The sequence below is a fragment of the Crocodylus siamensis genome, chromosome 5 (genome assembly GCF_052110815.1).
Source record: "Crocodylus siamensis isolate JL-2025a chromosome 5, ASM5211081v1, whole genome shotgun sequence".
NCBI lineage: Eukaryota > Metazoa > Chordata > Crocodylia > Crocodylidae > Crocodylus > Crocodylus siamensis.
The window spans coordinates 67459576-67472939 of NC_143399.1; the positions used below are offsets into that span (position 1 = coordinate 67459576).

A 13364-nucleotide genomic window follows, 5' to 3' on the forward strand; every position below is an offset into this window, starting at 1 on the left:
AATTTTCCATGTCTTCCAAAAAATGTCCTTCTGGACTTACTCAGCATAGGACCTTAGTTTCCTTATTACCGATGATTACATAATAATATTTAAATATTTTGACAATATTTCAATGTTCTTTTGCTTCTCTCTTTTTCTCTTTCTTTCTCTAAGCCCCCTCTTTATTCTGTGGGTTTTCTTTTGTAACTCCTCCAGACTACAGCTTTGTTCCCCCTTCCTCCACTCCTTTCTGGTCAGGTACTGCTTACTGCTTTTATATTTCTTCTAAACTTGCTTCTGTTTGTTTCTATGTGCATCCAGTGAGGGAAGGGATGAATTTTTTTGTATGTATTCACTAAATACATGACAGTTAATGTGATATACTGAAGACCGATGCTAAATCTCAATAATTAGATAATGCAGTAAGCTGCTGTGACAAGACAATCCAATGTGGAAGACTGATCTTTTTATATGCTAAGAATACCAGTCTTCTAAAGTGCTTTAAAAGCATACGTTACTGTATGCAGAGTTTGAATAGATGCAGCAGATCTCAAGTGGCTACTGAGCCATCATTCACCAGTGGTGTCTGATAGCTAGTAGCATTATATTTTTCATCAATTTGTATAAATTATTCTCTAAAACTTGCACTGTTTGAAAGTCAACCAAATATTCATCCCATCCCTACACCAAACCATATCACAGCAGCCTCTTAAAAGTGTAGTTGCTAGAGTTTTGTTGTTGCATATGCTTTCTTTAGATTCTGCATTGTTTGTCAGTTAATTTTCCTCGTCTGTTTTTCAAGTGAACTTGCGTTGTTTCTGTTAGCCTTGTATAACTCACTTGCTTTGACAGTATACACACATTTTCAAGGAACAAATTGTAAAAAGAAGTTTGAAATGATAGCAGTGCTAATTACATTTCTAATGACATCATGATAAATTCACAACCCACCACTATAGCCATGGTAATTAAAGACACTTTATAGCTGTTAAGCCTTGGGTGCACCACCCTTTTCGCAACCACTAAGAGAAATTTTGCCAGTTAGAAGATAAATGCTTTGCAGAGCCCCGGAGGTGTGTAAACAGCAGCAACTGTTATCTCCTTTAAAATAAAGCATTGTTTTCATCCCTTATTCTGGCTATCTTCCACTTAGGGTGGAGGATTGGAGCTACAGTAGTTCAAAGATCTCTGGGATTGAGATGGTTCCTGTACTAGAGAAAGGAAAAGTCCTAGCACATGCATCTCACTTTGTGCATAACCCTAGCTTCATGCTGGACCTGGCCTTTTGCAGCTACAGCATTTTACGAGGTTTCAAAAATCTTCCCTTTCTGTATAAAAAAGAATCTGGGACCTTTCAAGGTTGTTCAAAATAGGGGAGAAAAGAGAGAGAAGAGAGAGTTTGTGGGGAGAAGAGACGGAATGTAAAAAATAACCTGGTGGCTAGTGCATTCACTTGTGATGTTGGAAATCAGGGTTCAAGTCTTCACTGATTTCAGGCCAGGGACTTGATCCTCAGTATCTTGCATTCAAGTCAAATGCTCTGGCCACGAGACTACTCTCTGTTCCACAGTGGGTCTCTTTCAGTCTCTTCTGCTGGTGTTATTTGCACAAATAATTAAGGGTTTATATTAGGGCTGTCAAATGACTAAAAAATGTGATCGCAATTAGTTGCGCAATAAAAAAATTAGTCACAATTAATCACAATTTTAATTGGACAGCTAAAAACTCAAAATTATGCGGGTCCTTGTATGGTTGGGGTGGGTGTGGTGTGTGTGGGGGGAATGTGTGAAGGTGTGGGGTGCGTGTGTGGAGTCTGGAGCTAGGGGTTCCCAAACACCCTGGCAGGATGCAGGGTTTTGTGGGTCAGGAGTGAGGGAGGGGCAACAGCAGGGCTGGGGGGGGGCTAGGGCTTGGGAGTGAGGGACATGCATGCATGCCATGTCAATAAGTCTGTGGAGGGGGAGATTGAAGGAGTGGAGAGGCACAGATTGAGGCCCTCACAGTGAGAGAGGGAGTGGGGCAGGGGCAAGTGCTGGGTTGAATGGTACCCAGGGCTGGGGTAGGTCATGGGATGGAGCCGTAGGCGGCTCATGAAGGGGCATGGGAGGGGGCAGCTCCCCACCACTGTGTGCCCCCCCAGGGAAGGGATGAGGGACATGTGCCCTCTGGATTTGTGAGTGGGGCAGAGGTGAGCTGCCTGCTGGGGCTGGTACTCTACATCCTGATGCCTTTGCTTGGGGAGCTGTGTGACACCATATTGTGCCTCCCACTGCCAGGTGGGCAGGGGATGCACAGCATGGGCAGGGGATGCACAGCATGGCCAGTGCATGGCTCCCAGGGCAAAGGCAGCAGGACACAGAGCCCCAGTCCCAGTCTGCCTTCACCCTGTGCAAAAATCTGGGTAGCACATGCTCCCCATGCCTCTTCCAGGGATGCACAGAAGAGCGTAGAGCCACACCCCGCCTTCCCTCTTTGTGCTTCTGGATGAGCCTCCCATGGCTCTGTCCCATGACCTGTCCTTGCCCCGGGGCCCCATTCTCCACAGTGCCTGCCCCGCCTCACTCCTTGTCTCACCGTGGGTGCCTCATTCTGCTCCTCCACCCCTCCCTCTACAGACTTACCAGTGTGGTGCTGCTCTACATGCAGCATGCAGGCTATGGCTGCTTATGTGCGTCTGTGAATGAATCTTTGCTATTTATGCAAGAACGTCTGCAACAAGAGAGGGAGAGTCACTTCAGAATGCCCTGATTGCCAGGCTATTGGCTATTCATTAGGTTAGCGTGAACTGTATCAGTGGTCAAGTCCCAGGTGTGAATTGGGACAGATGTGAATCTTCATCTCTCAGCATGGGCAGTTGACTATTCTGAGTGAGTAAGGGTGCCTTACATATTCTCTCCCTAGCCCACATGCTGACCCATTTTCACTGTCTGGATTGGCACCTAAGGCTTGATGTATTCTATCCACTAGGCCCTTTCTTGTTTGTGTATAGGACCATCAGTGGAACAGGTTGACACCCTTCACTTATTCCCCCACCCTCCCAAATGATGCCTCCCGAGGTCCATCTTTTTCACCTTTTCCCACTTACCTTACTGCCTTGCTTTATTTTCTCCTCTTCTCTAATTATGCTTTTCTCTTTTTAAAATGCCTCCCCTAGCTTGTTTTGCAAGATTCCTCTCTCTGCCCAATTCTGCCCATCTTTCTTTCCCATTTCCTCCAATACTGTATTACAATTCACTGCTTTTCTCATCTTTTTAGTTCTGTTCATCCCACTTTCTTCCATCAATTCCCTGTTGCCACATCTCTCTCTTCTGTACCCCATTTTGTTCCTCGTCCCTCACTTTTCAATCTCACTTTACCCTTTAAACTCAGCTCATAGCCCCTTTCTAGAGTCCAAAGTGGCCCCCCTGCTCCCGATACTACTTATTGGTCCTTATGTCTCAAAACTGTTTTTCTCCCCTTCCCTACCAATCAGTTATTGCTATTCCCATCCACCAAAATCAATTACTTACCCCATAACGTTAACTGCTGCTATTTCCCTTTCCCCCCAAAATAGAATGATTGTGTCTGTTGTCTGCAAAATCAAATACTGCTGCCCCACTGCCAGCTATTCTTGCTGTAGTCCTGCTAAGGTATCTGACATAATGTGGATACTAGTGCTTATGATACTTGACATACTAGAGTGCAAGTAATGTATTATACCAGTGGCCTACATTCTAATCTACAGCATCTTCATATTGTGAACATGAGCCATAAATCAAGTTGCTAATTCTCTTTTATATACCCAAGTACTGCAGTATACTTACTCTGCAAATGCTATAGAATGCTATGATGTTATGGTTAAAACAAGGGCATAATTCATTTTTAGACATGAAGGTTAAGGTATTTGCTTTAATCATTGATGTGTGATGATCATTTGAATGTACAGCTTGCTGTTGTTAAGTAAAAGCTGCTATTCATATCAAATGCTTCCAGAAGTTACAATTACTTGATTGCACAGTGTTTGTTACTGTATAGCTGCTGTTTATATCAAATATTTGTTCTTTGTTCCTTATGAAGCCACAACCCATATCACATAAATATATATGTAGCAAGGCTGCAATTGTTTGTCTTGTCATAGCTGTCTAGATGTTCCTAGTGTATATGCCATCTCCTGTGTTTTCCTTATTTTTAAGCAGCATTTTTTTGTGATCCTTTACCATTCAATTCTCAAAGTTTTCAAAATAGAATGTAAATGCAATTCTGGAAGATCTCTGGGAAACCCTAGTTAGAAATAGGTTTTATTCTCTATATAGTTCTGAGAACGGGGATGTTAGTGAACATGCCTCTGCATCTTCATTGGTTGCCATATACCCAACATAAAACCAGAATCTTTTTCAAATGGGCTTTGCCCTTCCTGATCCAGTTTCCAAATGGCCAGTTTCTGTCTAGACCCAGCTGATTATGTGGGCAGCCAGCTATAAAAAAAACAAAAAACTGTATCAATTGAAAATGCTATTTTGATGTCACTTACATATAGTACCTTAAGGCTTTGGCAGATGTTGGTTACTGTGCCAGCATCAAAATCAAACATACAAGTCAATGAATATTTTTTTCTAAATATTTAAATTGCAGTTCTAGTCCTTTAAGTTGCGTTGCTACCTTGCTTTCTATTAGGAATTGAAGGTGATTAGAATCATGCAGGAATTAATTTTGTAAGACTTTATAAGGGGAAGATTAATTTGCTTCAATTCAAAGCCGGTTTTAGTTTCATGCAGCTTTTGCACCTGTGTGGTTAAAAAATGTTTGAAAACATTTTTATATAATTTAAAACATTTAAGTTCCACTTCAACAAGCTATTAAAATATGTATATAATTTCAAGCTTTTTAAGCATCAATTTTATTTAAACTAGACACTTTAGGTACCTTGTTGAATTGTGGTATATTTTCTTTGTTGTGGGATTTTATTTAAAAAAAGGGTAAACTGTGCTCAGGTTTTATGTCTGAAAACATGAACTGCAAAAAAGCCTGGGTTTACACGATCGATGGTCACACAACAGATAAAAACACTCACTCACTGTGGAAACTTGAGTACTTTTTTGTTGGTTTGAGTTGGAATGAGCTAGTCTGCAGCAGATGACATGAATTAATATTTGACTTCAAAGTCGTTATTGGAAGAACACTACCTTATTCTGTTTATTTTGCCTCATTAGAGGTTTAAAGTGAAATCAAGTGGAAATGTTAATAATCTCTTTGGAAACAAACTAGTGACCTGTAAAATATGTTGACGTACATACCTTGCAGCCAAATGTATTATAACATACAACAATGTAATAACTTTCCAATTTTTTATGAATCCTTGGGAAGATTTTTGATTTAGTAGCATTTTCATTCAACTGGATCACATTTTTTAAAATCTACAAACTACATAATCCTCCAAACTCCTGTTGAATTAACTAATAAAGAATGCGTCTCCTTCTCTCTAATTAGCATAGTTACTTTCTTAGTCGCATGCAAATTATTCCTAGTTTATATTGTCATGGAATCCTTGTTAATTTTATAATAATACTGATATCATTCCCCTTAATCAGTTAGTCTGGGGTTAAGAAACTTTAATAACATTGATTTCTTGTGTTCAATTTCAGTGTTAAGTCCAAAAGTTATAGGCATAGCCATAGCCCGGTATGACTTCTGTGCAAGGGACATGAGAGAACTTTCCTTATTTAAAGGTGATGTGGTAAAAATTTATACAAAGACAAGCGCAAATGGCTGGTGGAGAGGTGAAGCAAATGGAAGGGTAGGTGTTTCCATTTTTTGCCATCTTCATTCACCTTTTTCATACTCTTTGTCTCACAATATGTCTGATGTAATGATCTGTTTCAAGCACACACAATGCTTGATCATTTTTTGCAATATCTAACTGAATGAGGGTCTCAGTTGAGACCTAACTGGTTGATGTTCAGTTTGCATAAGACTGTTTGGGGAAAGTAGTCAGGAAAAATAATAGAATAATATCAGCTGCTTTGAATTGCTTATGCTTGGTTAGGGTCATTACCTGAGAGTCTTGAATATTTGGCTGTTATTAAATGTCTGGCTAGCAAGGAGTGTTTTTAGTTGTTTTCTCTTTTGGTGTGTGTTTCACAACCCTAGAATTGGTTTCTAATTAGTTCCTGGCACCAATTCAAGGTGTCATTTTTGACCTATGAACTTAATAGTTTCCCATTAGGAGCCACCACTTTTCTGCAGCATAGATAAATGAAGTGCTCAGGACAACATCACCTGGTTTAGATGGCAAGGGTTTTTAAATTAGGCCACAAAGGTCATCTGATTTAGGGGAGGAAGGGTGCAAGTTCATTAGGGTGGTATTTGGGAATGAAAGTTGTTAGTCCCATTGAATTTGATAGGTAGGGAGAGTGTTGGGATTTAGAGCATTGTGCTGTTTGAAGAGATTGCTGTCATTTTGTCTATCCATGCCGCTAGAGTACATGACAGGAACACTTTAGATTGAAAGCAACATGGAAACCTAAACTCTTTTTGATGGCCTAATATGCAGTGTGAAATGATTGCTCTTATTCTAGTCTTAGTGAGTCAATATCCACCTCCTAAAAAAACAGTCAACTGGCATTCGTTTTGGCAGCCTCAGCAGAACAGACTTGGCATGTTCTCTTCTCATCTCTATAGATAAGTATATCCAGAACAGGATTCATGATGGAGCCCATAGTTACATTTCTTGTTGGGCTCTGTTAGATTTATGGTCTTCAAATTGAACAGTCTGCCTTCTTTCATAAGTGTGAAATAATTAAATTAGAAGAGTCTGAATGAAAAATATAAAAGAACAGTAAAAAGATGCACAAAAGACTGCTATACATAACATGTTCCTTAAATTAGGGCATCATTAATTTTGGGAAGATGACTTTAGGTTTTCTAAAGTGTGTAAAACATTGGGCTCTGCCTTGAAATTCTCTCTCCTGGAAAAGTCTTCCTGATTGCATTATGAGTTAGAGCATGTAGACTTATTCCTTTTTTCACTCTGGTGGAGCAGTGGGAATATGGACTTGTGGCCTTGACTGTAGCCTTGCAGAGTGCTTAAATGCCCTTTACCTCTACTTCCAAAATGGGAGCAACAGTTTTTTGCCTCTAAGAGGTCTGCAGTAGGACCTGAGGAGGAAGGTGCTAAGTGTGCCCTGCTGACACCCCATGTACCTGAATCAACTGATGCACTATAGACCTGGAATCTCAACAGTGAGATTACTCAAGCTCATCCCCAGTGCTCACTCCTGATCTCTGTTTCCAGCAGGGTCATAAGAGAGCTAGTCTCACCAGTCACTTCCAGGTCTGAAGTATGTGCAGACCCAGGTGGTGAGTCATGGTCAACCAAGTCCTCCCTAGGAACAGCCACTGCTGCAGTCTAGATGAACCACCTTGTTTCTGCTCTTATTTTTCTTATTCCACCTTTTAGTTCTTTGGGGTACAGTGATCGTCATCTAATTCTAATCTACCTCAAAAAAGGTTCTGATATTCAGTTTACAACCTCCAAACTTTAGTACTGATAATTTTGCATTGCTTGATTGAGTTATCCTAAATAAGTGCTCTGGCAGGTCAGTCAGGTTTATACTTTTATCTTGCTGTCTGCTCAGCAGAACTATCATTGTTTTGGTTAATTAGGTGTTTGGAAAAAATTGTGTTGTCTCATTAGCCTCCTATGTATCATTTTGTTCTGCTTTTTCTCCTTGTTTTTAGGTTGGCTGGTTTCCATCAACGTATGTTGAAGAGGATGAATGATTTAAACACTCACTTTGTTATATTGAACAGAAATTTCAGGGACTGTGCAACATAAATTCTGCAACGTGGTGTTGGTCTTGTTAAGCAGCAATTCTGCCTGTCCAAACCCTCCCGTCTTAATGTTCGGATTTCTACCGAAGTTTGTGCTGACAGATTAATGGCTTGCCCAGAGCTGTGCAAGAAACAACCTGCCAGTTTGCTATCATGAGGGACCAGTACAAAGCCCAGACTTCATCTTCCCTGAAGACCTCTGCAAAACAGATTTCTTTATGTTCCTTTTCATTTCATCTGGTAGCACACAGTGAATACTAGCTACTGGTAAATGTTTTAAAACCCTCTTTTCCTTAGGAGTGAACACTTCTGATGGTACAAGTAGATGCTTATTATACCTTATCACTGCATACAGGAAAATGAGTGTTCAGTCATGCTGGTGGGCATAAAGTTGATTCAGTATACTTATTTTGAAGCATTAAAGCATCCTTACTTATCAACTTAAAAACATCCATAAACACAGTGAACTGTTTTGAAGAAAATACTACTGAAGTGAATATGAATAGTCTTCATTTCAAGGTGTGCATGAAGCTGGTTTTAGCTGACTACTTTGAGGTCCTGTTTAAATTTTCTATTTGTTTTGACAGCAATTATAAAAAAAAGTTTAGTGTTATCTAAGACATGGTATTTCTTGAAGAACTGTCTGTAAAATAGGATTGTGGAGTTTTTATGTCTCTGTGATTCCCAAAGTGGTTTGTTTTTTTTTTCAATTTTCAAGTAAGCAGCTGACCCTATAAATGCAGGCACATGTTGCTATGATGTGATGTGGTTCTGTTAGAGCTTGTACATCATCATTAATTTAAAAGTTTTGCAGGTCAGATTCTTCCTCACTTTACATCTGCACCACTGTTCCTGCTATATTTGCATTTTGGGGGTTTGGAGGTATTTTCCCTTGGGTCTTTGTGATGGGCTTTTTCATCCCTTTGTTTTTTGCTAACAGGTTTGGAGTATGCCTCACCTTAACATCTAGCACAGGGGTTGGCAACTTGTGGCCCACAGGCTGGATCCAGCCAGTAGTAACCATTCAATTGGGCCTGGAGCCATGGGGTTTGGGACTTATGGAGCAGTGGATTTTGCTCCCCTGTGGCCAATTGCTCCCCTGTGGCCAATTGGTTTGCCTGTACTGTGGCCTGGGACTTTGCCAGTGCAACAGCTAGGTGGTAGGGAGAAGCAGCAGCGGTGGTGGTACCCAGGTTCTGGTGTCAACCCACCTTGGACCTGAGCTGGGTCATTCCAGCCCATCTCTTGAAATCACTGTTAATCACTGATCTAGCATGAACTGTCTTTGGTCATTAGGGCAAGATAAAGGAAGCTTACTAGGATTTCTTCCTGTTTCCCAGCACACTAATTCTGATGGTTACTTAGGTAGAGTGGTGGTAAAGTTGGTGGCAATGCAGTGTAGTGAGCTTTCCTTCCATATTATACTAAGTGTATATAAAGGAATGTTAGCTTGAAAGGCTGTGACCTCAGGCATCAGGCATGGCAAAATGGCATCTGGCCTTTGCAAGTTAGCATTTTCATAAACTTGGAAAGTCCTGATGTATATAAGGGAAGGCTGCACTGTGAGCAGTGTCATTGTGCAGGTGTGAGTATGCAATTTAAGATTTTATATTTTGTTTTTCCTGAGGGTAATATTTCCCCCACTTCCTTCCACTGAATGAAGCTGGAGAGTCTACCCATGCACATACCTTGCAGTTGGACTAGCAGTGTGGCTCCTTTGCAACTCTCTTTCCGTATGATGGACTTGATTGTTTCCACTGGTCTTCCACAGAATGGGACTGGCACAAGTCCCATTGCACAAATCCTATTGCAAACCCTGTCTTCTTTCTGTTCCCTACTTCATGCTGGCCTATTTGAGGTCAGGCTAAAAGTCCCATTCAAAGGATAGAATCTTTTCAGTAGGACCCTTCCCTCACAGCAGCCTTTCTACCAAAGTGCTACATGATTTAGGCACTGTTGTCTGGGGCCAAGTGAGGGTAAAGTAAGTCTTGCAGAAAGCAAGGTAAGTTCCAGTCTTATTTGTGAGCCCCTGCTGATGTTCTTTTGCTTCAGGAAGTTTACCTCAAAATTAGGTAAACTGTGATTTCATTGAATATGTTGTTTGATGGAACCAGTTCAGAGAACTTGTAAGTATGTAAATAATTCCTACAGTGTATTTTATAAAATGATCTGTACAGCTAGTTAGTCTGGGGGAATATTGCCTTTGGTCCTGTGCTGCTATGCAGTAGTATTTGTGGGCCTGATCCTGTGCTCCTTAAGTGGACCAAACTGATTCTTTGGCAATTTTGCCTGCTTAAGGGGTAAAGGAGTAGTCTCTATGAAATGTGTTGTGCTTTGCAGTCATATAGTTCTGAGGAGAAGCAGTTGAATTCGATACAAATTAGGAAACACATCTGGTATGTTCAATAACTTAGTTTAATTTTTTAAAGTTTGATAAGCAGTGCTATAGGCTTTTTGGCAAGCCAGGGGTTCAGCCATTTACCTTGGAGAAAAATTAAAGCCATAACTAAACATCTTTTTCATGGTATAAATCCATGCATCTTTGTTGAATGCCCTGTATTGGACAAGTTAATGCTGCATTTTAAATTGCATTTGTTTAAACCAAAGACTTAGTAAATATTCCAAGCCTCTGCTTCTACATATGCTTTCTTTTGCCTGTGTTGAGACCTTATTGTCACTTACTACAGTAATGCCATTTGTAATATTTTGTAAATATGTGAATATAATAAACCAGTTGATTTCTTGTGTAAATTTAATGTGGCAACATTTGTACTTTTTTTTTAAACAAAGGCATGGTTTGGCTTTTGTGAAGCTTTCTATGCATGCCAGGGCTTTCTAAGTACTTACAGCAATTTGTAACGGTCTGTTTTATTCCTACTCTTGTATAAATTTTGTTTACCTGTGAGGCCGCGTTATTGTTGTATTTAGAAAGTGGACTCTTCTTAAGGGTTTCTTTTTCTCAGAGTGTAATGTCCCTTTCACTAAACACAGGACCACTTTGTGTGTATTTGGACAACTACTTACATGAGGCCTAGAGAATGTCATTCATTACTTAATCATATTTTTTTTACCTGGCAAAGCCTGAATTTGTAATTTCTTGACTGAATACCACAATTCCTTTCGTTCATAATGTTTGATTGAGGTGACTTTCTTTCTCTGTTTTCTGTGTTCTCTCGCATGTAATTTTAGCTTCACTTGAGCTCAAGTCTGGAACTGCAGTCTATTCTCAATTATTCAGCTGCCTAACTGCATTCCTATAACACATCCTATCTATACAATTCGGACAATATCGCCTTTATGCACCGTCTGTTTACCAGTAGAATAATTTTTGGGCTGATGAACTAATTCAGAGACTTCTGTGATAATACAGCTGAAACATGGCTTCACTATGTCACTTCTGCTTTTTGATAAGAAAGCTTTTCTTTGTGAAGCCACCTTTCTAATAGATAATCATTAAACCTAATGAGGGATTTACACATCTCTGCAGATGTAAGGCATAATTTTCCTGTCACCCATGAAGATATCATATATCTAAGACCTGCACCTAACCTGAGAGATGCAGAATGCTTCTCAATTAAATTCTACTCTGAGCAAAATTCATTCTCATTCATATGGAGGCTGCTTTTATTTATACATGGGAAGAGAGATGTGCCCTCTTATCTCATAGGAAAATAAGAGGAATTATTGTAATTAGGGCATAGGAGCTATTTATGATTGGATTTCAAGCTCTGAAGATTTGGAGGCCAGCCAAACACTGAAGATTTATTGGGATGTTTTGGTTTCATAGATTACAACCTTAGTAAGGAAAATTCCCCTGTCCCTCTCAAGAGCTTCCCTTCCTATCCCCCCAAAACAATCTCTAATACTTTTCTGAAGGGAGCTAATTATGGTGATGTGGGGTTTTCTCAATATGGATGAGGAAGTGCGAGAGGAGGAGAGGTGTTACTTGAAGAGATAGTTGGAGAAGAGTTAAAGAGAATGTGTGTGTATGTTCTGGCACATTCAACCTCCAGTCTAGGTTTACTTTAAGTGGGTTTGAAGTTCAGTGTGAAAGTTTTATATGTATCTAGCTTAACTTTTGCAGTCAAGCCACAGTTGCAGTTCTACCTATTGCATCAGTATTGCAATAAATTAATGGTTGTTGCTTTGCCACACATCATACCTGCTCAGAGGTCTATAATGATATTGGAGATTTTAGACCTTCCTCTTCTGAAAGCTCTAGCTTCCATGTGAGAGAGGGAATTCTGGCTTATAAACAAAGAAAATGACTGACTTGCTCTCAAAATATATCATTATAAGTTGTTATGGTGCAACTGTTACAACTACATGATTACTTACTGATACAATTGTAACAAAAGTACTCCAACTTTAAACCTGCTTCATTCAAGGTCAAATGTAGGATTGTTTTGCTAACTTTTATTAGGATCCTGCAGTTGTAACATTTGCATCATAACTACTGATTTGCATCATAACTTCTGAGCAACTGCCCTGCCTCCCCTTTTGAAGGGGCTAAAATGTATGTTTGTCCATTTCCCTGGTGAGCATTTTCAGGCCAGTAATATGCAGGTGAGTAGTTGTAATTTCATTCAGAGGATGGTGGTGATCTAAACTGGATGCAAGTGCCTATCTTCTCTTTAGCCACTTTATTATAATCGTGTTGCATAATAACATACAAAAAAGGAATAGCATAGACTGTATGCAGTTGTCATCAGCTTAGATCCTGGAATTTGAGAATTAATGTTGTGTTTTGTGTACCCTTGCCTGTGTGGCAAGTCCCGGAGCACTGTTAAGAAGCATGACTCTCGCACTTGGTCAGCGTGCACAAAAGCCCCCAAAATAGGTAGTATGGCTGGTTCAGCACAATCCTGAGCCACACCCAACCTCTGGTGTGATTCTTAGTGCACACTGGGCCACAGTTAACCATCTATGTTGTTTAGTTTCTGAGCATTTTTGTGCCTAGAGGGGGAGTAAATGGGCAGGAAGTGTTTATTACTGATATTCCCAGGCTTACCACAGAAACAGCATAGACATGCTCCAAGAGAAAAAATGTGAATGTTTTCTCCAGCACTACTTGAAAAATGTTACAGAGTGTTAACATTCGTCCTTGTATCTGCAGGAGGGAGGTAGTTCTGAGTCACTTTAACGTCATAAAGCTGTTTGATGTGGTCTTCATGATACATAAGTAATTTCACAAAATGTTGAAATGTTCAATGCCTAGGTAATAAGGCCACAGGAATGAGTTTAAACCTAAGGAATTTTGATTGCAGAAAAGTGATTCATTGCACCATCTTAGCAACTTTCTTTTCAAGAACAAAGAACCATTTGTTTTTATAGCAAATGAGATTTGGATTTCTAATTCAGTCTGATAATTCCTCATCTGTTGTACAGTTTGCTATCCATTAATTATGAGGGTCTCCACTGTTTACATGAGCATAGCATAAGATTTGATTTTGTAATCCCCTTGAAATATTTGAGATCTATTGCTTCTTTCATTATAACTTTTACCTCATAATATGCTTCTTCTGGAAACTGTATGGGATTACTTTAAAACTTGGTAGTTTAACCTTCAGTAAACT

General features: G+C 39.9%; 1 protein-coding gene across 3 annotated transcripts in view; it reads left to right on the top strand.

Annotated features, from left to right (window-relative positions):
- Positions 1 to 10544, top strand: part of VAV3 (vav guanine nucleotide exchange factor 3) — a 283108-nt gene extending 272564 nt beyond the window's left edge. For 2 of the 3 annotated variants that reach the window (XM_090048783.1, XM_090048784.1), the window contains 2 exons: positions 5601 to 5752; positions 7696 to 10544. In XM_090048783.1, coding sequence (XP_089904909.1) covers positions 5601 to 5752; positions 7696 to 7737 — 194 coding nt within the window. In that variant the 3' untranslated portion in view covers positions 7738 to 10544. Of the gene's footprint in view, positions 1 to 153; positions 238 to 5600; positions 5753 to 7695 lie in introns of all 3 variants that reach the window. The other variant, XM_090048785.1, reaches the window with a different exon arrangement.
- The last annotated feature ends 2820 nt before the right edge of the window (positions 10545 to 13364 follow it).